We start from the raw sequence: 25735 nt of genomic DNA on the forward strand, positions 1-25735 counted from the left end.
GTATTGTAAGAGAAAAATAGTTACATTTGGACGTGGATTTGCATAGAAGCACTTTTGAATTTAGTTAACATCGGGAATACAGCCAAGAAGGCTAAAAACAAACTCGTACGTACTATGATTTGCCTTGAAAGTTTGAATTTATTTATCACGATAACAATGAGGATATTATGTGCACACGTATTTACACACATATATACAAATATATTTATGACCTACAACGAAATAGTCATTATAGGCCAATGAGATCCGTCAAACTTCCGATAACTTAACCAAGTTTTTTCCGATGGAACAGCTTTACACTCTTATCGATAAAAAATTCGTCCACCATTAAAACGTATAGCTTGGCCTGGTGCCCCCGTAACTTCCCGCACAAAACACCTGTCGCTTGATCAAGTTTGCTTACAAACTTTTCAACGAGCCCTTACAAATCGGAAACATTTTGCTCGTCCCCCAGAACTCTTTTATGGCCTTTCCCTTCTCGAGTCCGCGGGGCGCGATGTCCTTGTGTGGCTTTTGTTATTATGGGATAATTACCGTAGATAGTAATAAGTTTTCCATACTCAACATTCTTCTTAATCAACATCAGGTATACATGTATGGTTAGCAATAAATAAGATTTTTCGTAATGTGCGTGTAACGAGAAATAGCGTACGTGCTGTATCGTGATTGGTAAAAGTCACTTCAATTATTTAGCTTCGTATATTTTATGTTGTTGGTTCGTTGTTTACATAAACTACACTGTAAATTCTCTAGCTTTTTATTCGCTCCGTGGAGCAATTTAAAATAGCGCTACCTGCACGAGAAAGAATGTCGATACTTACTAACAGGAACGCAAACACAGCATTTTATGAGATCAGTTTTTGTCCTCCATTTTTTTTTTTAACAATGTATTTTCAAACGTATTTTAACCAAAAAATACTTTTTTTGCAACTTTACATTAAAATAATAAGTTTTTCTTATAGGAAGTACATATATTTTGTGAGTATAAATACTTTTTTCGTTGAAATTTAAGACAATAAGTACAATACAATATAAGGATTAGTAGTGACTCTTGTGAAGGCCTTTGAAGTAACAAGTTTATTTTGTGCCAAGAGTACTTTGTTTTCGAGGAATTTACGTTTTTCAGTGCTTGTCGAGGTAGGATAAACTAATGAAGTGGAAAAACAATAACCGATGCTAAAAAAGAGAGAGCATGTTTTTTTGTTACATCATAATTCTATTATTTATATCTCATTTATTTTTTCAACAGAATTGTCTTGGAACAACTATAGAAAAGCTCTTTATTGCAAAGAAAATAATAGATAATGCAATTATTTTTCTTTGCTGACATTTTGTAAAAAAAAAAAAAAATAAATATATAAAAAAGCAGATTTCATTACTTTTGCTTGAACTATCTTGCATCTTAAAGTAAGTACAATGCATAAAGAAATGTATATCATCCAATTGCAATAAAAACAAGAGAATCGTCACAACCATCTCCTCCGTCTTGTCTCTTGCCAATACTTGAACACCGAAAGGCGTACGCATCAAGTCTACAAACATCGCAATTAAGCTTCTTTCCTCTACAATGGGACACATAGGAGAATCGTTCTGGATCACCGATCTCCTCATCTGCAGCTTCCTTATTCACATTTCCAAAGCCGATGGTGGCAAACTCGATGGCTACTCACCGAGTCCTGGAGACGTGTATCACGGTAAGCAAACCTCGTATTACTGACAGAACTGTGAGATCACTACTGATGTTGTATTCTCGGTCCTTTACCCTTTGCAAAAAAAGTTCCCACTTTAATAGCCTAATTATTGTTCGATGCGTGAAAAGTAAAAGGAGATAAATTTTTGTTGGTTATAGTCGTGGCAAACGGTACGGAGTAATCACGTAGAGGTTAAAGCAATGATGCGTCCCTTGTTTGCAGTAACAGCAATGATTGTAGAAAAAACTAACAAATTATTCACTATCGGTAATGTTTCTTAAAATACTTGCATGTAAAAATCATTCTGCGTGTTTGCAAATACTTTGACTGCACGTGAAATAACAAAAAAACCATAAAGTAAAACATTGCGATTTAATTTCCATAGTACGTAAATTACCTTAGATACTTCCAATGCATGGTTAAATATTTTTTACCCTTGAAATCAATAGAAAATCAATGGCGTGTAAAACAAAGTATCAAGAAGTCAAAAAGTGCTTGGTACATCAAAGTGAAACTCGATGAGCGTCGATACAAGGGGATGTAACAGAGAAGCTAAGAAGGTGCAAGATTGATGATTATAATGAAGGTAGTCCTTATCCCGGCCACACAATATTGCAGCCTTAGTCATCGGTGGTGTGCAATACGCTATTAGGGTCCTGTACTTGGCACCTCGCTGCGACGAGAGCAACCCGATCTCTCATCTCCCTGGGTATGTGATAGTATATATACAGGATCCTCGAATCGGCACTGTGCCACCAGCAGATATTCCCTCCGCGCGTTATGCCACTTGACTGAATTCCTTTCCTCTGCGGCACTGCATGTAGCTATAACCCATTTCACTTTCTCTGCTCGTGCGCGAGGTGGGAGGAATCCTTTCTTCCACCTCTTGTTTCGATCAGCTCTTTCGTATTGGTTTTTTTCGCGCTCGCAATGCGAAACTCGCCCCTTCCTTCCACTCCGGGCTCGGGTTACTGAACCGTGGGTGGTCCAGTGAATCGCGTGGCGCTTAAATGACGCATGGCTCTTCGGAGGAGCGCCGTAAATTTGCGGGACTAGCGCCGAATCGGGAGGAAAGAACTGCGGTGGGAGAGGGATAGACCGAGTCGGGTATATACTTATACATTGTTCATGAGCGGTTGGGTGAATTGCTTCGGGGAATCTCGATTGGTTCCAAGGAGTTAGAGGGAGAAGGGGTTATGTAAAGTGATGGATTAGTACTTTTGATTTTTACATCTCGGTGACATCATGCACTTTGCCTTTTCATTGACTTTAGAGCTTGATTTTTTTTTTTTTTTATAAATATTTAAACATTTTATTAAACGAGGATACTTCACACTGCTCAAAACGAACAAAACTTTGATTACATTTTTTTCGTCTTTGTCAACTTGAATAATACACATCATATCAATGCAATTAATACATAAGTATACATTTTGTACAAATTTTTTATCATTGTTTTTTATCAAGTTATTTCTTTTAAAAGAATTAATCAAATAGTTTTCTACGATATTTTCATACTAAAGTGCTACAATTTGAAGTATTTAATTTTTTCAAACCTGCAAAAAAACCACGTGATTTGTCGAAACCAATCATACAACGTATAAAAAAGCTTTGATCGTGTGACAATCAATCTTATAAAATAAGATTTACTGTATAAGTTATTAATGGGTCTACGAACTTTAGCTAAAAAATTACATGATTGTGTAAATTTTTTTGTATAAAAAAAAGGCTCCACTGAGAGAAGGATTTGTTTACTATCAACGTACAAGTATGTTAACAGAAAACTAGTTTACATATTCTTTGTAACTTTTAAAATTTTAACTGCACACTACGGCACGTTAATAGTTAACAGACCATATTAACATTGAACCTGCGCCTCCTTATATGATACCACGTGGGATACACATTATACGTAAGTTAATAGTTAACATATAAAGTTAGTTGATAACAAGCTCTTCTCTCATTATAATGATGTCAAAGGAAAAAAAAAGTATTCATTCAAATTTTTAATCATAATCATCGATCCACCTGTAACAAGCAATCCTTTCTATCGGTAAATTTTCTCGTTTTCTGATTCTGTAAAAAAAAGGATCAAGTCAATCGAACACGGCCTCCCATAAATTTCTACCTCGCAAAAGAGCAGTACATCAGCAAAATGTAAAAAACTTTATCGCCAAAAATTTAAAAATTCCCGACGCGCTTTCAAGTTTAAGACGCGGGTCCGCGGAGAAATCTGCTCGAGAGTTAGAAAACCTCGGCTCGTACATCACATACGGGCGCGAAAATGTCGCACATTCCTTAGAAAAAACAACTCAAACAAGCCGGAGGTAGTTTCCATTCCCGCTCCGTCGCACAGTATACACGCGTGTAATGTAACTCCGTATGCGCACACGCAGACGCCACTTCGCCAGGGAATTCCAAGCCCAAAGTTCCATATTAAGCGTGTTTAAGACAAACTTGCGCAACTTCTTTACGCTCGTTACGCGCGCCTCGCGAGACGCAAGCATATATGCAGGCGCCAGCGAAAGTTTACTGAAAGAAGAGGCGCGTGCGCCTACCGTATCATTATGCGGCCCGTAAACTCGATCATAATCTTCCCCAGACGCAGGGCCCTCCTTTCGAAGATCCTCCATCGTGTGTGTATACATGTATAAATGCATGCTTGTATAAGTAAAAACTTCCGTATGAATGAAGAATCGGCGATGTATGTGTGCAGAGCGATGGATTTCTTGCTGCTACCACCGCTGCCGAGGAGAATACGCGCTTCGTATGTCATGGTGGATTATTAGCTGGACTATTTTTGTCGGGTATAAGGCTGCAAGCTCGGCGCGTCGGGTGTTTTAAAGCTTTTCTTGCGATGTGCGGCAAACACTTTGTCTTGGGCCTGAATGGAATTTTTCAGAGGCTGGAAGAATTAATGCATTGTTTTTCGAGCCAAATGTTTGTGGTGATGAAATTTTGACTCTGCTGTAGTGGCTTTAGTATGCGTACAGGTTGATTGCGATGACTTTGCTCCGATTTTATATTATACAAGATTTTAGAAGGGTTAGAAAGTAATGGAAAAGTTACTTTTGAACCACATAGTGAATAATAAAATTAGATGGGACCTTGTGTTTTATTTATTATTTTTTTTTTTAGTGACTTTACGTATTTCCTTAGTCATGATAAATACCTTGTTTTTTAAACTATACTTTAAATTGTTATATTTTCTTCGACTCAACAATGACAGTGATATGAAATACGTGAGCACTAAAATAGTAAATTTATTGTTATTTTTGTGTATGTCAAAAAAAAAATCTCATTTATTATCATAAGTCATATTTATTCATGATTTACAATTTAATTAATGATAAGATAGATTGATGGCTACAATATAAAGTTCAACACTATTTTTAAAAACCTTAAGAAATTAGTGTAGTACCATGTCTAAATTATTTTAATTTTGATCATCCACGATTTTAGTGATGAAATTACGTGGTTTTTATGCAGCAAAATTATCGCGAAAGTCGTGTTTAAACAACTGTACATTGAATGAAATTTCTCGGAAATGGTAACAGAAATTCTTCCGAGGAATAAATGTATCAAAACGACTACGGAAATTGACATTTTTGAGTATTTCCTTTAACGTCAGAAACAAATTAAATTTCGTAATAACCTCCTTAAATATACGTTAAATTACTCCAAGGAGGAAATAAATTTTCTTTAAAAAACATATTTCTATATGTATGTATAAAAATGTATGTATTAAAAAAAGCCAAGTCGCCAGTAATTTATTAAACAAAAAAAGGAAACGAAAAGCGAATTGCTGTAGACCCGCTCTTCATTTCATAAATTTCCGAGATAAAGAAAAATACTCGCACCAGGGAAACAATATCCCCGGCAATATACCCGCCTCGAAACTCAGTCATGAGCGTTTTCTCAAGAATGCGAGAACCCCACCTTCCTATACCCTCCTCTGCTGTGTAATATGTATTCATAAAAAAAAAGTACCCTTCGCATTTTTATAATCTCGCGCTGCGTTATCACTGAGAGCACGCGCGTAATAATTCTCCGTCCGTTGGAAAGGAAAACTTTTTACGCTTGTTTGCCCGTATTTTTACATACACCTTTTTCCTCCTCCCCCTGGAATCTTTAAGGCAGATACACGCGAGATATCCACAGTGGGATGGCAGAACTGCTGATACCGCGCAGGGTCCACGAGGACGGTAGCTTCCGTACTTACGAGTTGCCGAAATTTTACGAGCACCCTGGGAACGATGAGCGGTCCAGGAGATCGACGGGCACTGGGTGAGCTGATGGTACTTGTACATTTACGTATACATATGAACGGACTCGCGCTTGCGAGCCAAAGTTTTTAAGAGCTCTTTTTACAAAGCAAAAGTCTTCTCTTTTAATGGGTTGGTGTGCTGTGCTTATAAACTGGGTTTGTGGTATAAAAATTGAAATGCAGCAAAAGAGTTGTAAGCCGGGGTTTATTTAAAAAAAAATCGGCTTGATCATGCGAGCTGCTGATCAAATAAGTTACGTGAACATCGAACAATCTCGGTCATTCTGAAAATTTTTTCGAAAAATCTATAATGAGTTGGGTGTAAAACAAGTATCCCTTAGTGACAATATTTTATTACTTGATTGAAACATATTATTGGTAAAAATATTAGACGGAAAAAACTACGAATACTTCATTACACCAAATCTTAGATTTTTTTCAGAATAACGATAATTCTTGAAACTAGACTTTTATGCTTTAAATTGTTTTGTGCTAGTAGAATTAATTGGTACGACCAAGTCTGCACAAATGGCTAAACATGACTTCATAAAGATCTGATCGGAATTAGTAAATCCTGAATTTTCAAAGCCCTTAATAGTACCAAAACACACACTCAACATTGCAAATCATAAAAAAAGCCAAAATTTTTGTCCTGTTGATTTTTTATACAAAAGAAATTCAATCATCTCCAACAGCACAGTGTACCTCGTGCTGCCATTCGCTGGCAAGGACCACCACGTCGAGCTTGAGCCCTACCCCGACTTCATATCACCATGGCTGGTAATCGAGACCCGCTCTGCCAATAAAGTATCCTCCCTGGACGGCGTCGACTTGAGACACGCGAGCCCGCAACAGTGCCACTACCGCGGCCGCGTGCTCCAATACGCCAACTCTCGGACCGCCCTGTCTCTCTGCGACGGAGTGGTCAGTATGTAGTCATCGTATACTTTAATACACCATGTTATTTTATACGTATGAAAAAAACACGCGTGTGCTCGCTATACCCGCGGGGCAGTGCAAACACTGGCGCCTTAATTCGCATAACAGATGTATGAGGAGCGCGGGTGGTGGAGTTTTATGCGCGAAGGTGATGCCGGCCACTCGACTGCAGGCCGGCCGGTCGTTTGGCGCCGTCGCGTCGTCGCGGATATCTCAGCAGCCGGCGTCGACCCGCGGGAGCTGCTGCCGCCTGTCTGGAATCCTTGATTGGTGGGAGGGGGTGGGGGGGGGGGCTCGAGATTGATGCGCGCCGCTCTCTTGACGACGAGTTGTTGGAGAGCGGATGTGTGTACAATACACGTGCATGCGCTCGGCTTATTTATAGCGCGCGTTATGGGCGTGCTGATCCGCAGCCTCGGGGGGGCCTCTGCTCGGGCAGCAGAGCTTCTTGGAATATCGCCTCGATTACGTTTTACGATTGGGAGAGCTTTGTTCTCTCTCTCTCTCTCTCTCTCTCTCCCTTCGACATCCGTGTGATGCTGCTGGGGCCGTCGAGTTGTTTCGTGTACGTGTGGGGAGGTGGGTTTTCTCCGGTGGTTTTTGTGGATGTAGCTTGCATCTTTGGGAGGAATCTTTTTTTTCTGGATTCGTTAAAAACTTTAGTTAGGTAATTAGCAATAGCAAGATTTCTAACCACGCATAGTTCTTGACCAATTATTTATCTTTGTTGTCGTTAAATTTAGTTAGCGATGCCATGAGTGTGTTTACACCTTCACTTTGATACTTGTACGGTACTACATGGTAAAAATGATCTGATTTCGGAGATTGAACTATCGATCTTGTGGATTAAATGATTCATGTTTCAAATTTAATCAATTGAAAATAACCTTTGGAACATTATTGTTTACGAAAAGTGCAATTATTTTGTTTGCTACTACGTACATTATATGCTAAAACTTGTTCGATCTGGGTAGTATAAGTCTGGGACATGTGGTCGCGATTTTTAATCATCACTTTTGTTGTTACTTTCTTCAAAATCGATTCTAATACTTTTATTTATGATAATAGTTTTAGAAACACAAACATTTATTCTACACTGTTGACATGAAAGTCAATTCATTCTTTAAATTTAGTGCTTTCTTGTAGCTTACGATGTCTTAGAACATCAAAAATAATAAAAGAAGTGCTTTGCATACAATTTGTTGATTAAAAACTTGTTTAAGAAATCAGTTCGATATTGACACTTGTTATTGTTCTACGTCTCTTGGATTATACATACGTTTATGGTAGGAGTATAGCTTTTGATGACCTCTGTAAAAAATTTTGTAAAAATATATACATTATAGAATTATAGGTCCGTATGGATATAGGAACACAAGAGAAAAACAGACAAAAGAATTCTTCCCTTCCAAAAGGTAGACTATATATTTACGTGTCTTTATGTATTTTAATCTTTTTTTTTTCGTCCCACTTACGAAACAAATTTATTGACTTTATACATAGAGAATTACGTGCAAAGAATAAAATACAAGGAAAATATTCCAGATTTCAGAAACCAAAAATTTTATATTCTTTGACACAACTGAAGTATAGCAATGGAAACATATAAAGACATGTAATCAATTTCAAATATGCAAAAAATATAATGATAAGTAGAACAAAATATAGAATAAGATAAGATACACAGAGATTTCAGATTATAGAAAAAAATAATCATAAAGTAAAAGCAATAAGAAATAATAATTCAAATACAAAGATGTAATACAGAGAAACAGAGTCACGTATTTATGGTTGGAAGGAGGTGTAGTGCAAAACTGTCTCTGGCTTCAGTAATATGTAACCAAGAAAATCATTAGTTGTACGGAGGTCAGAAAATGCTTTGTCAATAAGATTTAAAAGAACAAAGCTAATGGATGTAACTCTTGAAGAATAGACAACAAGAGTTGAGTTCTATCTTGAAAAGTGAAACCACCGACTTTTGCACACATTTAGTTGGAAGTTTGATTGGAACAGAGTAACTGAAACGATTCATTAATTCATAGCATTCACAAGGTACTCATAATTAATGTTGAAAGAATGTACAGAAGCATCATCAGACCAGTGGTAAACAAATAAGTTAAAGATTAATATTTTTTAAAGAGTGTAGTTACCAAACCTAGAAAAAATTTCAGAAAACATCACAGAACATGTTCATTTAGCCTATGGTTATCCGTAAAAATTAAAAGAATTAAAGTTTAGAATAGGCCTGACGAAAATACATCTAGATTTGTTAACCGATTAAGAGAAGTAAGAGACGAACAAGATACCGTGAGATACAAAAAAACCGAGTGGAAGCCAGAGGTAGAAGCACATCATCAGAGGAGCCGACAGGACTAAGAGACCGCGGAGCGTCGAAGTCTATTTAAAGAAGCAAATGCATTTATTAATTTGCATACTCCTCGAACGTAATAGGAATCTCGATTCGCTGCTCCAGCCACCGCATCGAATGTGGGAGAACGAAGGAGAGGAAGGAGCTCTCGCCGGGCGGGAAATTGAGCAGCCGATTCCACTGTCTACCCGTGCCCCTTTTCTTTTTACGGTTTTCATACCCCCCCGAGTACAGAAAAGCCGCGCAGTCCACTTGATTTTGGGCACTCGACCAACTGCTCCATCGCCGTTCGGCAAATTGGAAAATCCACCCTTTTGGTCACGTATACACCTATCCACGTACGCACGTTCGGCAGCAGCATAATTAGACGAAGCCCGTGTGCACGCAGGGCGCCCCCGTTGCGTAACCAACCTGGCACACGTACCGATCTCTCTGACGTAAAATTTATTAATTATGCAAACGAGTTGGGTTGAGCTTACCAGTGTGGGTATACGCCCATGTTAATTTTGGGGCTTCCTTTGCGTGCTGCACTTCATTTTGCAACAACGCTTTCGGATGTGTTTTTCGGTGTAAATTAGAGTTTTGAGTTCACTGCTTTAGCCAACGAATGATTGTTGAACCATATTCTGATTTGGAAGGTTCTAATGAGATTATATCTGGCTTTCGGGTGATCAATATAATACGCTCCCAATTTTGAAAACCTATTTAATATAATATCAAAGAATTGCTTGTAAAAGAAGAAAAATAGATACTAAAGGTCTAATATTATTTTTATAATCATCTAAAGTTTTGCAAGTTTTTAACGAAAGGGCAGGTTAAGTCTCCAACCCATAATATTTTTCTTCCAGACAAAAAGTAATAATGACGTGTAGTAGTTTTTTAACTAGACCTAAATCTTTGTTTTGAATTATTCAGAAGTCATGATCTTTACGAATTATATTTTTTTTATTAATTTATTTATTTATATTTTTTATTGAAATATTTGTACTTTACATCTATAATGAATAATACATTTTTGGTACAAAAAAAATTTATGGTATTAGATTGGTTATCAAAAAAACAAAAAATTTTTGTTGTCTACAATAGTGGCTTATGATGTATTAGCAAATTGGGAGTTACTGCAAAATCATATTCTTTATATGTTTAACTTTGTAAGCATAACTACTAAAAATCCTACGTTAGAACAAAAAAGCTTACGCCCCACTGGATTTACAACCGAAAATTCTATCGTATGCGAGAATCAGTAGAACCAGACAAACAAGGTAAGACGAACCAATGGGTGGAGCAATAGATTTTGTTAAAAAATCCTTAGTTTAAAATGTGCCAGAATTAAACAAAAAAATTTTATTTCATGTCTCTGCATTACATTGCAAAATTATTTATACTAGAAAATTTTAGTAAAATAAAAAAATTATATATATAGCCCATCTACAAATAGGTCAAAACATGAAAAAAAACAGTTCGCCTATTTTAGAATTTTGAAACATTTATTTCTGGAGATTTTTTTTCATTTAGAAATGTCTCAAAAATTTCAATGGTTAACAGTTTTTTTTGTATTTTATGTACCAAGTTTCAATTGAAAAACGAATGGATTGGAAGATTGTATTTCATTGGAGAAATTTCTTCAATTGGATATAACAATATCAAACTCGCATGATATGATGACCATCCTTTCAGTAATCATTGTTATGACCTTGAGATTTAATAAAAGCACTTGCTCTTTCACAGACAGGGTATCTGCACATGAATCAGGGCAGATACTTCATCGAACCATTGCACGGAGACGAACCGGACGCTAGTGGCCAGCACGTACATGTAATTTACAAAAAAGAAGCACCTCATGAGACTTTCGCCCATTCGAGTGATGCCTTTTGTGGAACTAGTGGTAGGTGCTTATGATAAAAAATATAAACCTTTATATTTTTTGCTCGATCTTTCTTACAACATCCAACTTTTGATATTCAGGACTATCGAACAGATATGTCAGGATTAACTCGTATTGGTCTAAAAGTCAATTCGAAAAACTCTGTAAATCAATAAAGGGATTTGTCCAAAAAGCTTTAAAAGTCTATTAAAATTATAGAACCGTAGAATTTATTCAAAGTTTTGAGCTCGACAGACTTTGTCTGATTTCAAAAATCAATGAGACTTCAAATAACATTTATGCTCATTATTTTGACCTCCACGATGTCTCTTTTTCAAGTATTCAATGAAAGGTGTTTTTTTAAATACTTGGTATTTTCTGCTGCTGAATAAGTCATTCGATGATTTCTGATGAATTTAAGAGTCTTTGAAAAAATGTTTATGAATTCAAAGTTTTTAGAAAACTTTGAGCGATTTAAGAGTACCTCACCAAGTTATACATTTTTCTTTTAGTAACTCTTCATTCGGATAATTCATTTTAATCATCGTAATGAAAAATCTACTACTAATCTTTTCCTTGCTAATCTGTATCTTAGCTTATTTTGTTATCAATTAGCAGTATCAACAGTTATGGTAATTATAATGATCATTACTGTCATGTATACTGGAAGTGTGGCATTATTTTATTTTATAAGTAATATTTTGAGGATAAATTGTTACAGTCAATCATATTACGACTACAAATGTGTTCACTTGGTGCGCAAAACTCACCAAAAACTTAAAAGTTCCTCCAAAGTCATTTACCCTTTTCGAACTATAAATTTTTTTATCTTTTAAAGAGGCTTTTGATCGACACTTTGAAGTAAGAAGCCCCTCGAAACTTAAACAACACACTTCACCTACAAAATGATATTCTTTTAAAACTATCGATACGGGAAACGTAAGAAAATCAATTCGAAACGCTTTCTCGGAATTTCCAAACGAAAGCACCCAACTTGAACTATTATAAACCTTGGACTCGCACGTACATGCCTCCAATGGCATACTAGACCGACCGAGTGAGCAGCATTAATCATCTTGCCATTTGCAAACAGATGACTGGGAGGGCGCGTGGACCACGCGACTACAAAGGACCGGTACCAGCGCGGAGGCGATCGAAGGGGAGAGAGCGGTTAGGGGCCGGCAGTCAGCGTCGTCGGGCACGCACAGCATCCATCGTTACATCGAGGTCGCGCTCGTGGCCGACCGACGCTTCCTCGACTTCCACAACGGCACGAACCACGAGCTGTACCTACTGACTATTATGAATATGGTCTCGGACTTTTATCACGACGCCAGCATCGGCAATCAGATCGATGTAGTCGTCGTGAGGATGATTTATCTAGAGAGGCAGAGGAACGAGGTGCGTGTTTTTCGTAAATACTCTCTTTAATTTGGAGATGTAGATGATGGAAACTTGTGATTCCAATGATCAGATTGACTTGCACATCAGTACGGATGGAGAAAAGACGCTGGAGAGCTTTGCCAAGTGGGTCGAGAAGCTCAACCCCTTGGATCCGGAGCATCCAAATCACTTCGACGTGGGTGTTCTGGTCACGAGGTGGCTATTTTACAATGCATTTATTTTTTGTACCAAAGGGACCAACTGTGTGATTGATTTTTCGCGCTGCCACTGATTAGATACGACATATGCGCTGAGGGAAACAACTGCAACCTCTTGGGTCTGGCTTACGTAGCCGCGGTGTGCGAGCGCAAAAAGGCTGCCTGTATCACCGAAGACTCCGGACTCTTGCTCAGCGTCGTGATGGCTCACGAGATTGGCCACATGTTAGTAAATAGCATCTTTCTCCCAGCGAGGATACGGAAAGCTGTTTTTCTTTTGCACGATAAAAAGCTCCTGGTTGATTAACGAACTTGGGTGCAGTCTAGGCTGCGCTCACGACACCAAAGACATCAGTGGATGCAACTCACAGGATAAGGACGGCAGCTATTTCGTGATGTCACCTATTGTTTTTATTTTCACAATCAGATGGTCTAGTTGCAGTCGAAAGTTTATCACTTCTTTTTTGGAGTAATGCCCTTGACTTTAATAACGCAGCTATGATGCTGATGAAATAAAAATTTGACGACTAGGGTTAATTTTTATGATTTTCAGGAGCGGTCTTGGAGACTGTTTGAACAATAATCCGAAAAATCCTCCAGCCAGGTATAGGTATCCTAATATGCTGCCTGGAGCCATGTACGACGCAAACTTTCAGTGCGATCTGGACTATCCAGGCTCAAAAGTCTGCAGTTTCAAAAGTGTAGATTTCGTATATTTGTGTGGAAAACGATATTTTATCCTTACAAAGTTCACATGTAACTTGCATTTCTTGATAATCAGGGTGAGTGTGGGGACCTTTGGTGCAACGTAGGAAGAGGTCGATGCAAATCTAAGGGCGCCCCTCCAGCTGACGGTACCAAATGTGGTGAGAATCAGGTATGCTTCTTGTTATTACGAGGAAACAAGATTCATATTATTATCACAAAGAAGAGCCATTGCTTTCCAATGTTTCCAATATCTTGACCAGTTGAATCTTGAACGAGTGTTTTGGTGTGAGATTTAAAGTTGCAGTATTTAAGGATAAATGGGCTTCTTTTGCTGAACAATAGTTTCGTAATCAGGAAAATTGGAAAGTCTAAACTATAAAACAAACAATTATGTAGTATCTACTCAATTTGTAACAGGAACTTTATTTCAGGAGAACTTAATATCATTAAAGATATACCTTACCTACCCCACTGACCTATTAAGAAAGTAATTAATGAAGTCTCCTCTTCACTGGCTTCTTGGTCCGGTCAAAATTTATCAGATCACAACATAATTGGTAATTGAAGCATGACTGTTTACTCGAAACTTTAATTAAATCATCCAATATTTGGATGCCCTTTAGACATCTTTTTCATAGAATACCATGAAAATACCGGGAAAATACACAATTGGCATTGTAGAACAAACAGTTAAAGTTAATTCATAGACACATACGATAGGATTATGTAGGGCATAAAATATTGGAAGATTTTAGAAAAATTTCAAATGAATAGTCATGCTCCATCTACCAATCTGTTGTACAAAGCTTTAATTTTTATTAGAAAACGATTGTATGTACATGTTTATTTGAAATAACGGTTCGGTTCTACAAATTACTGACACAGACTAATCAATAAAGGGAGAAAAAAGAGTTCTGTTCATCAACACAGAACGATATCACATATGTTTTTTTGTTATCATAATTAATTTATGATGAATCTCAGCAAAAGTTATGCTCTAGTACATGTTTGTACCGTTTTTGATGTGCAGTAACTTTGTTTACTTGAAAACTAAGGTATGTAATAGCAAGTGTCATAAACATATTTTAAGATGCAAATCGATTAATATTTGATGCACATACAAAAAAACTTACTTTTTGTAGCCTTTCGATGTCCTTATGAATATCTTTTACTGAGCTTTATCAAGAACTTTGAAGGTTATCGTAGTCGTCTTCTATGCAGTTGGAAAGTAGCGTTGATGCATGACAGCACTAGCAAAGTTGCATATTGCTACTATGTGTTTCGCGGTAAAATTATTATGAGTCATGTCGTTTCTTTCAAAATCTGTTTGGGTTCTCGTTCACGAGTAGATTAATTTCTGGATTTTACTACTCATTAACGAAACTAAAGAGTAGAGGTAATGAGATTTGCTGAGCATTAAAAGACTGGCTTGGATTGTAGCCTGCTAAGTATAAGAAGCAGCAGAAATGTAGTTTTAAGACAATATTTCAGGAGAAGAGACTTCGTGTCATATTGCATGTGATATTTGAGTGAAACGTAAAGCAATTGAGCCAGAAAGGTAGACCAACTTTTCTTTGATCGCAATGTTATTCACGAACTTTAAGATGATCGTTCAGGATAATAAAGTTAAAGATTATTACTTTCTTTAGAAAAAATGCAGACGTTTTTATACTTTGTGATAATAAAGTTCTTATTTTGAATCAGTAATGGTTTGCTGATTTTTATATTTTAGTCACAATATTTAAAAAGGATATCAGAAAACTTTGAATGCATGAAGGAATATATGTATTGAATAGAAAGAAAAAATCCGTTCGTATAGACTGACTAGAACCCTCTTACTTAAATAAAAAGAAATACTTTGATTTCTTTGTAAGGAAAACTGTTTAGTAGAAAAATTAAGGATTTGAATCAATGCATAAGATACGTATAAAGATAATACATACAATATAAATTTGATATAAAGAAAGAGCTTTGATGTGTCTTCATAACATATTTTAGAAAAATCTAACTTTAGTCGATTACTGTAAGAATAATTTTATGTAACTTCCTTGATCAAACGATTTTAAAAGCTTTGAATCTGATTAATCTCACCTGGTCTAACAAAGCTTCATATCTAATTACTTGAATTTTTTCCAAAGAATAAAAACAACATGATCATTGTGAATGCTACGCAATTCTTTGCGTATTTTACTTCAGTTAAAAGTTTTGGGACATTTGTAAAACAGTGAAAAAAAGGGCACATATTTATTTAGAGCTAATTCATTTATCTCTTAGTATGAGTCAATTTTTTCGATTTAAAATTTATATAAAATATCGCATGTATAGAAAATGTAATATATATTATTCATTGGTAATGTAAAAATTTTAAAACTCACAACATTAGCTGTCCTTATAAAATAAGGGACTCAATGGACAGCTTTTTTAAGGACGCATGAAGAGCATAGTGTTTCCCAACACATTCACGTTCACAAAACTGGTAATAAATGTGCGAAAATACGCTTGCAGTGGTGCATTCATAAAAAATGTGTGAAAGTGGGCTCCCGAGGGGACGCAGCGCACGGCGGCTGGGGAAACTGGGGTGGAATGAGCAAGTGCTCGCGCACCTGCGGCGGAGGGGTCAGGTACTCCGAGCGCGAGTGCAACAATCCAGCGCCGAAAAACGGCGGACGCTACTGCATCGGCGAGCGCAAAAAGTTTTCCATCTGCAATGTCAAGGTGAGTTGGCTTATCGCTATTATTTCCGGCACACATACAGGTGCGTGCTATACTTGCTTTCTTCAACTCCAAACGGCAGATTGGGAAAAACTTTGGGGCACTATGGGATGTTTATTTTGTTCTCATGATACACGTATCAAGCTGTAAGTTGAGCTTTTATTGCATCGCGAACAAAACAGATCCCTTTTCATCTACGTGCGCACATAGCTTGATCCGGATAAAGAGACCTTCAAACATCATGTACGAAATCTCCTGCGATCCGAAACAGATTTACACTCATATGCATATTTTTTTCCTCTCGAAAAGCTTATCTTGCAAAAGAGCGTGTATGTATACATGAAATTCAAAGCAGCATCGCTAAGGCTAAAAATAGAGTTCGCCGGGAGCACGAGCGAGATAATTTACGTACTCCCTGACTCGGCCCACTGGCGCTTTATCGTCGCTTCGCCATAAAGTGTACGCGTGTTTGCAGCCGTGCGACGCGTCCAGGCCGTCCTTCCGAGCGGCTCAGTGCGCCGAGTTCAACAAGAAGAACGTACTGCCTGGCGGCCCTCATCAGTGGGAGCCATTCTTACGCGACGATCTTGAGGCTTGCTCGCTTTACTGCATCAACCAGGCGCGCACTTTTGTCAAACTTAGCCCGACGGCCAAGGACGGCACGCCTTGCAAGCCGGGGACCTATCACGTGTGCATAAGCGGCGTTTGTCGGGTAAGGACTCGAGTGTTGCGTTTTACGCGTAACAGGTGCACAGACTATTTTGCTCGGGACATTCTTCTTTTCCTCCCTCCTTTAAATGAGCCAAGGAAAGCATGATGTGAGTGACCGTGAAATCGAGTATTGTTTATCTCTCATTTTACGGGCTGTATGATCGTCTTAACTATTATTGTTTATAGTTTTTTGTGTGCAATAATAGGTTTATCCTGTTTAATTTGTTGGGTTGGAAAAATTCTTGACCTTTTTTTTCATTTACATTTCACGCAAACAAAAATCACCTTAGATGAATTTAGCAACATTTGCGAGGTGATACAATTTGTACACTTTAGAAACTGGATGGTATGTTTTATCTCTTTGCCAGATTCCATTCACGTGAAAAAAAAGTATTCATCAAACAGTTTTTGATACTCTACCTTACGGACACTATCGATTTTCCTCTTACGAGGACTGAATCATATCGGTCAACACCAACTTTACGGTTGATTGCATATTTTAATTTTGTTCATAAAAAAAACTCTGAGGCTTGCTTCATTTAAACTGAAATTGTTTTTCTTCAATTCACTGATATTGTTAAATGACGTGCACTATCAACTTACAGATCGTCGGTTGCGATTGGGTTATCGATTCGGATGCTGTTGAAGATGTCTGCGGTGTGTGCAACGGCGGTGGCACGCAATGTTCCAAAGTTGAAGGAGATTACAAGGACGTCAGAAAATCTGGCAAGTCATTGACTTATTTGTTGATGGTTAAGGGGGTTATAGCAGTACAGTCAACCTTAAAAGTTAGTTTCAGTTGAATATTTTTTCAGAATATTATTATCCTTGATATATTATCTAAAACATATTACATAGTGTTATAAAATAACATGAAGAACTGGTAAAAAAGTAAATGCCTTAAAATAAAATTCATATCCAATATTTTCTTCTGTCTTGTACAATAGTAGAAATATTCTAAGTATTGCATTCAAACTTTAAATCACAATATCTCTCCAACAGAGCGGCTAGGCTTATTAAATTTTTTATAGGTCATATAATTTATCTTTTCCAGTAGCATAACAGTTTGTTAACACTTGTGTCAAAAGTATGTTAAGTTACTGTTGAAAATAAGCATTTCGCGATGACGTCTTCGTAAGAGCTGTGTTTGAGTGTACGTATTATTTTACGCAATTTTTTTCCAACACGTGGTGAAATTATTTTCGCTACAACCCTCTTAAACTTATTTCTTGATGACATTCATTTTAAATATTAAAAAAAAAATTGCTTGAAAATATAAAACAAAAATGCTGTGTAATTACACCAAGGGACTTCCATACTCGCTTTACTTATACGAATAACCTATGCTTCTCAATCCTTTACTCTTCACTGTCTGTATAAGCTCACTCCCGGATATAATTATTCTTTACATTTTGGAATCTTTCGCCATTCACATAAATATAACCTTTTAATGCTCAGATCCGTTCATCTCTAACTTCCTTGACCCATAACGTGTTGGTACGCAGTGATAACAGCATCATTTACTCGAAATTTCCGCTTTGAATAATAATATGAACCTACACATATTTCGAAATCCCCAACTATTCGAGTTTAAAATAGGAAGTCACTTCTTCATATCGTAAGTGCAACGAGTAAGCGCATGAATGCCAAATTAATTTATTATTATCCTGAAGTAAAAAATTGTTACACAAATATGGAAATTCCATTCAACGCACATAATGACAGAAATCTTGTATGAAAATATGAGATTTGCATTTTATTTGTTTGCACAGACTGATTTATTTGATTTAGTATTTTCAGAAGGTAAATTTTACTTTTATACAGTAAAAAAAACATTTATCTTTTCTACAAAGGGTACTTTGCCAGGCGTTGATTTCGACTCGTTCGTAAAAGTTAAATTATTTGACTTATTCTTGTAAAAAAGTGAAACATGCCTATACTCTTTAACTTTTAAATGGATTGACTCTCTTTTTGCTTTTACAAAAAAAAATGAGTTCACAGGTTCGTTCTGTGTTAAAAGTAAAAAGGGATTTTTCATCTCAAAAAAGCAAAAATCATGCAACAAAATATTCCCCAAAGAGCGATATTATCATTCCAATCTCGACATCACTATTTTTCAATCTTTTAGCCTCAAAATATATGTACAGACATTTTCCATTGTTGATTGATAAAAATTAAAGTTACATTCATTTCAAATTTCAATATGGATATGATCGATTGTATTGGAAATATCGATTGCAGGGTACGCCACGATTGTTAAAATACCAAAAGGTAGTAAAAACATTGAAATAGTTGAAAATGACGAGGACGAAAATACATTGGCAGTTAAGTTGGAGAAAGAAAAGAAATACTGCTTGAACGGAAATCTGTGAGTTTTGCAGAAACGAATATTGATTGGTTATAAAGATTGCTTTTTACAATCTGCATTGAATAATTTTTCACAGTAAAGAGCAGAAAAGTGGGGATTATCCATGTGCAGGTGCAGTTATAACGTACAAACACATCAAAGCAAATTTAGAGGAAGTGTACATAAAGGGACCACTGAAAAAGACCATAGAATTGCAAGTAAGTATTATAAAGTTCGCATAATTTTGCTGGAAACTTGAAAGACTAAAAATGAAACGTAGGTCTAATGTCATTGCGTGTAGTACGTGTTCTATAACTCAAGCAATCCTGGAGTCCATTATGAATATTATGTGGACACCCCAGCTACGTCCTACGTGCCCACGTATTCGTGGGAGTTCGTAGAATGGACCGACTGTGATGCCAAATGCGGTGGTGGAGTAAAGGTAATGCGTAGAATAATTCGTATGAAAAATAATTAATTAGTCTTCTCTAAAATCATTTCGATTTCGATGGGTGAATATTTAATATTTTTACTTGTGTGTATTCATAAACACAATTACAAGAGCTGGGGTGTACAAACTGTACTTAAAGAAGTTGAAAAGTATACATGCAAAGCGCAAGAACGAATTAAATTGATACTTCTTAGTTATCATCAGTATTTTTAGTCAATTAATCTTAAATTAAGCAATTCAAATGTTTCATGAGCCTTTCTTTCAGAACATTTAGCTACAGCCGAATCAAAATCACTTTTTCTTGAATGGTCGCTTTTAGTACTTACGGGTATAAGATGGCTTAAACAGTTTTGTTTTATAATAGTCCACCATCATACAGTAAATATTATATAAAGCCCCTTTGACTTGCACCATTAAAGGGTAGAAAATTTTTAATGAGGTACAAACTTTTGGAAAGACCCCACGTAAATCCTATAATCATGAGAACTGCATTAACTGTCCAAATAGCTCAATGATTTTTATTAGTATTATTATTATTATTATTATTATTATTATTATTATTTAACTTCAGCAGGAAAAGCTAATAAATAAAAAAACTCATAAGTAAGAAATTAAATAGTTTCATGAATTTATTCGGCAAATAAATTTTTTTTTGGGAGTGTTAATGTATGTTTATATGGTCGTACATATGTCGTGCCTAGTTATTCTACGCTTAACTTTGACCCCAGGGTTTAACATTAAAATGCAAAAATACATCAAATTATTAATTGTCTTAAGAGGACTTTTTTTTATGAAACTAATTAAACTATGCCATGGTCTTGTTTGGTCCCAAGTTTTATTATTTTTAACTGATTTTACTATTTTATCAGTTTTGACAGATATCTTGATTTTGCAAATATATTTGAGGAGATTACTCGAACATTAATGCAGTACAGTACTATCCTGTATATGAGTAGTACTGATACATTCACATTCGCAATAATACTGTTTTTCAGAATCATGCCGATAAATTTTACAAAAAAATAATGTAAAACAAATATTAAATTTTGTATGTATATATTCACATGCAACTTGATTCAATGCGCTTGCAAGTAATAATGTGCGAGATCGATTAATATTTTTTTTAAAGATTATATTTTACCAAATCAGTGGGGTTGCAAAAGGGAACATGTTTCTTAAACGTACTCATTGACTTTTCAAAATATTACTGCTTCTACTCAATATCTTTTTAGAATAAACATCGCACTTTGTATTAATCAACTACTTGTTGCTATCAAACAAAAAATCACAATCAATATCAAAAACCTTGTGACGCTACACCAATAGCATGTAAAACTCAGTCTTGTCTAACACAACTTATCTAAATGTATTCATCCTTGACATCTTTCTCATAAGATCCCTATCCATCAGATCTCCGAAGCAAGCTGTACGGAAGCTCGAGCGGGCAAAGTAGCTCCCCGTTTCTGCAAAACCATTGTCAAACCACCCCCAAAGAGCCAGACGTGCAACGAAGCCCCATGCCGTGCCAAGTAACTAAAAAACTCCAGCTACACTTTGTCCCTGTTTTCATCGAAAAGCTCACCAAAAACCCCTCTTTTAGGTGGCGCGTGAGCCAGTGGAGCCGATGCAGCGGCTGCGGTGGCAAACCAGGCGAGATGCGCCGGAAGATCCAGTGCGTGCGTCCAGGAGCCCACACGGGCGATGACTACGTGCAGGCGAACTTCGACGCATGCGAGGGCAAGCCGCCGGTCCAGACGCGCGAGTGCATCGGTGCCGAGCCCTGCCGCAAGCCCTGCTCACCAAGCAACGTGATCGGGCAAGTGAGCTTATCGCCGTGGCTCCAGCACCGGATGATCGATGATCTCGTGGACTACGGGCTGGTGCGGTACCTCGAAAAGTCGAGGGCTGCCAGCGAGGACGGTAGACAGGAGGAAGGCGACGAGTTCGAGGTGCTGATGCTGAAACAGTGGGCCAAAGAGGAAGAGGCAGCCAAAAAAGAGGTAAGCGGGAGGTCATGTTGGCGGAACGACCGTTGGACACCTGGTATATTTCATGATGCCGTGTATCCATCTTATAGGCTAAGCGCGCTTGTAACGCTACCAGATTTACCACGCCGGTGCCAGGCAGCATAGTGGTCGACTCGATTCCTCAGTCAGAAATAGTCGTCTACGAGGCACCTCTGGTCCAAGATGGGACTCACTCCAACATGTCCGACTCGAATTTCCAGAAACAGGGCGACAGAGCACTTGGCGGATCGTTGGACAAAAGAAACAAGAAGATACACCGAGGCAAGGAAGCGATCGAAAGGTTGAGCGTAGTAGATCGGCATGGAGGTGTGAACGAGAGTGTGCCCAGGACAGGGTTGGCAGGTTGCGCTCGGAGAGGTAGACGACGCCGGAGACCAGCTGAGACGAGGAGGAATACTCAGAGGAAGATGTGAGCTGTTTGTGGTTGGCGGCCGCAGTTTTTGCTTGTTATCAGTTTTTATATGTTACAGTGTTGATGTGTTAATTGTTGTATTTGCAATTTGCTGAGGCTTAATAATAATCTTGTTTTAACACTTAATCATTCATAACGAGCAACTTGCAAACTAAATTATTTGCCTTCAATTGATCATAAATTAATTAATAATCACGTAATATGTGATATACAAATGTTTTGATTCAAGTTTACAGCATTCTTTGATCGTTCCATAGTTAACTCAATATTAAATCAAGAGAAACTATAACATGAAAGAGTATTGCTGTTGGCGTAACTGATTTAAAATAATTGCATGCAGCTAATACTACAGCTTATATCGTTTTTCTTTCTAGAAAACAAAAGAATTCCAAGATGAAAATTAATGTAGAAGAATTTCATGAAACATAGAAAATCCGTGGTATAAGATTCAATCACCAAGTCAACACAAAATGACTGTCTTACCAAACTTGTCTGAGTCTACTTCTGCTCGAATACATATTAATCTTATAGTTGACTGTAAGTAGTGTAGGATGCAAATATTTGTTACTAGCAGCCCCCCGTCTCGGCTTCGCCCGAGACTTACTAAATAAAACACCGTAGTGTGTTGACACGTAATGTGAAACATTTTTAGTTAGAAAATTTTACACATATTCCCGATACATCTCAGAACAAAAATCTTCTTATTAAAAACATATTTTTTCGTAATCCATATAGTTTATTTGGTCAAATAATAAGGTGTACAAATTCAAAAAAATAATTATGCTGAAAAGTACCGTGCGTTCTTTATGCCATAAAATAATCGATGGCTATAAGAAAATGTTGATTTGGTTTCTTCTGTGTAATTCACGAAAAGGGCTATTTTTTAAAGCTGTTAAGATTTAAAACCCCCAAAAAATTTAGATTAAAAAAAAATTGTTTTTTCTCATATCTCACAATTTTATTACCAGAGCAACAAAGTCCTGGACCTTAAACCCAACATCTTTATTGCCACAAAAACACAAATACATTTTCTACTCATTAAAAAATCTGAAGTAGGATCTTTAAAGATTTCAGAGATTGCTGTGAGGGTACAATGAAAAGCTGATCTCTCACGTAATGGACTCTTAAGTTGACGATTTTGACACTGCTGTTTCAATCTCGATAAATTTTCTGCGTCAGTTTCTTGACGCCTCAAATTGTATTCATTAGATACATTTGAGGTTTCCTTTCCAATATACCCTTTTGCGACTATTGGTATGCTTACGACTTTTATGACCCCTAAAGGCTATTTTCAGTCAACTTTGTTAATTTTAATACATTTGTTGGCAAGGTAGTTCGACGTCCGATGGCCCTAAAAAAGACCGGTGAGCTTCTTAAGTTAACTCTTTTTTGACTGCAGTTAACAGCAATTGTGACTGCCTGGATACCTCAGGGTGATCTTCTCTGGCTTACTGTTGAAGACCCAGACTGATTGGGAGAAAAATTACAAAGTCCGAAGCTTTGGGGCTAGTTGTAGTGCTCTTTTCCAACGTATCCCGGTATAACGTCGAAGACGTTGGTGTCTAAAGCACCTTTTTTATTTGCAGATTTAGTTGTTTTGGTGATCTTAGATGGGGAGATTGGTTAGTGATACTTGTCCAGTGGAGGCTGTCCCGTTGGCTCAAGTTTTTTTTCCTTTATAGCTGTTATAGGTTTGCCCAGCGCAGACCTTGGAGAGGATCAGTGATTCCTGGTTGAATGCTTAGAGTCGAGAGGGTAATATAGAGTCGTCGGTCATCGGGTTTTCCAGCCTTGCGAAGAACAACTCCGCAGGTGACGTCTGCCAGTGAATAGCTGACTTGGTTTAATAGTGCCCGTCTTTAGTTAATATAGTCTTTTAGTTGACGAATCACTTCCGGAAATGGTAATAAAAATGCATTTGTTGGCAAGGTAGTTTACACTAAGGTGGCCCCTAAAAAGAACCGATGAAATTGATGGTTAAGTAGGGAACGTAAATACTTACAATGGCCCTAAAAAGCGCCAGTGGTCAAACTTCCAGGCTATTCTTTATTATTATTCCTGATGATGAAGAGCTGGCTACGGGTTGCTTGATTCTTACCCTGGGAGTCTCGATGTACGGAGACTGTGATGGAGGGAGGTACGCCGCTGACCAAAGAATATCTCGTCTCGGGTCGTTCCCCGGATAACCAACTGCTCAATTGCTCATCTTTAGACGGGAACATGTGGGTAAGCGCGTTGGGGACGCGACTACCAAGAAGGTAGCCGTTGTGGCTTCGCGTGCCCATCAGAGCTGTTTTTCCTTGCTTACATTTGTAGCCCCAAATTCTTTAATTACACCAGGTGGGATGTTGGGACTGCCACACAACTCTGAAGAGTTGGTGCAGATTGTGCTCTGGCTAGATATGTCTCCTGGTATTCTGGCAGAGACGGCATCGGTTGGAATTAATTTATTTTTCTTTGATCGCACTCGTCGAGATTCAGGGTGAAGGGACACTTGGGTTCCTTCCCCCTTAGAGAAGAGTGTCGTCCGTAATCGGGATACCCAGCTGCAGGACTATCACCAGCATTCTCTGAACAGCTTGATGAGCTGCCGAAGCTCGACTATACAGCTAACGATACGCTCCGGCCTATTATAACCACACTTATTAAATTGTGTTGCAGGTAGCTTCGATTTTATGTCGACGCCACCTAGCGGATTTTACTGAACTAAAGTGAAAAGCTGGCGTATTTTTGCAAAACTTTGAGCTCATTTATTGCTATTGTTATTAAATTTTTTAAGATAAAAACTATACTAAAACCATCTAGGAAGTATCATGAATCAGTGTGCAAAATTTCAGCAAAATCGGTTCAGTAGTTTTCGCGGTTAACGATTACAACGGTTTTAGCGACTTTGCTTTATATATTAGTAAGATAAGATAATGTATGTATATATTAAAAATGTCAATTATTGTTAGTTCCTTACATGTTTTTCTAGTTATTTTAACTGACCCATAAAATTTTCACATAGCTAAATAGAAAAAAAAAAAAAAAAAAAAAAAAAAAAAAAAAAAAAACCAAGTTAGTCCGTAGCTCGAAGGAAACATGCACGAAAACACACAAGCCTCTACTGTACACTTTAATCATCTTAGTACGAGGGCACATTGTATTAAAACGAGTTTGCGGCAATTAGTCAGAAAGGGAGTAAAAGAGAGCGAGGGAAGGAGATAGGGCAGTAGTGGAGCCGTACAACACACTGAGAGATGCAAAAATATTAAATGGACTGTACAGCACAGCATTGCGTTTAGCGAAAAAAGGAGAGAAGGTAGAAGAGAGTAGAAAGAGCAATATGATAACCACTAGGAAACGCTGGATATTTACGCATTATTAAAATATCATACCGAGGGGCGCTTCCAATGAGAGCGAACACTACCCGTGCAACCAGCTACAGACAATGGCCCTTTGGGAAATCCGAACGACAATGACGCGTAACTGAATGAGCGAAAGCTAATTTTCCCCAAACAGCCAATGTTAAATCGAATTTTAGTGCAAAATTTGTTTATAATATTATTTTTTCTCACAAATAGTTTTTCTAGTTGATGTTAAGTTATTTTGTTATGTTTTATTATTACGCTTTTCAAAAAATTGCTTTGATTCTCAA

At 37.3% G+C, this 25735-nt stretch overlaps 1 protein-coding gene across 1 annotated transcript; it reads left to right on the plus strand.

Moving 5' to 3' along the window:
* Positions 1-1567: 1567 nt before the first annotated feature.
* Positions 1568-22099, plus strand: LOC106642586 (A disintegrin and metalloproteinase with thrombospondin motifs 7). Its single transcript, XM_089590055.1, has 19 exons — positions 1568-1694; positions 5828-5978; positions 6654-6882; positions 10994-11150; positions 12223-12530; positions 12604-12728; positions 12809-12955; positions 13053-13199; positions 13284-13440; positions 13518-13607; positions 15944-16153; positions 16626-16862; positions 17467-17587; positions 19103-19229; positions 19306-19426; positions 19510-19650; positions 21070-21188; positions 21260-21659; positions 21737-22099. The coding sequence occupies exons 1-19, from the start codon at positions 1568-1570 to the stop codon at positions 22097-22099; spliced, it is 3477 nt and encodes a 1158-aa protein (XP_089446181.1).
* Positions 22100-25735: the final 3636 nt, after the last annotated feature.

The sequence above is a fragment of the Copidosoma floridanum genome, unplaced genomic scaffold (assembly GCF_036245765.1).
Source record: "Copidosoma floridanum isolate Cflo_tuat_1 unplaced genomic scaffold, Cflo_Japanese_pri ptg000001l, whole genome shotgun sequence".
Taxonomy (NCBI): domain Eukaryota; kingdom Metazoa; phylum Arthropoda; class Insecta; order Hymenoptera; family Encyrtidae; genus Copidosoma; species Copidosoma floridanum.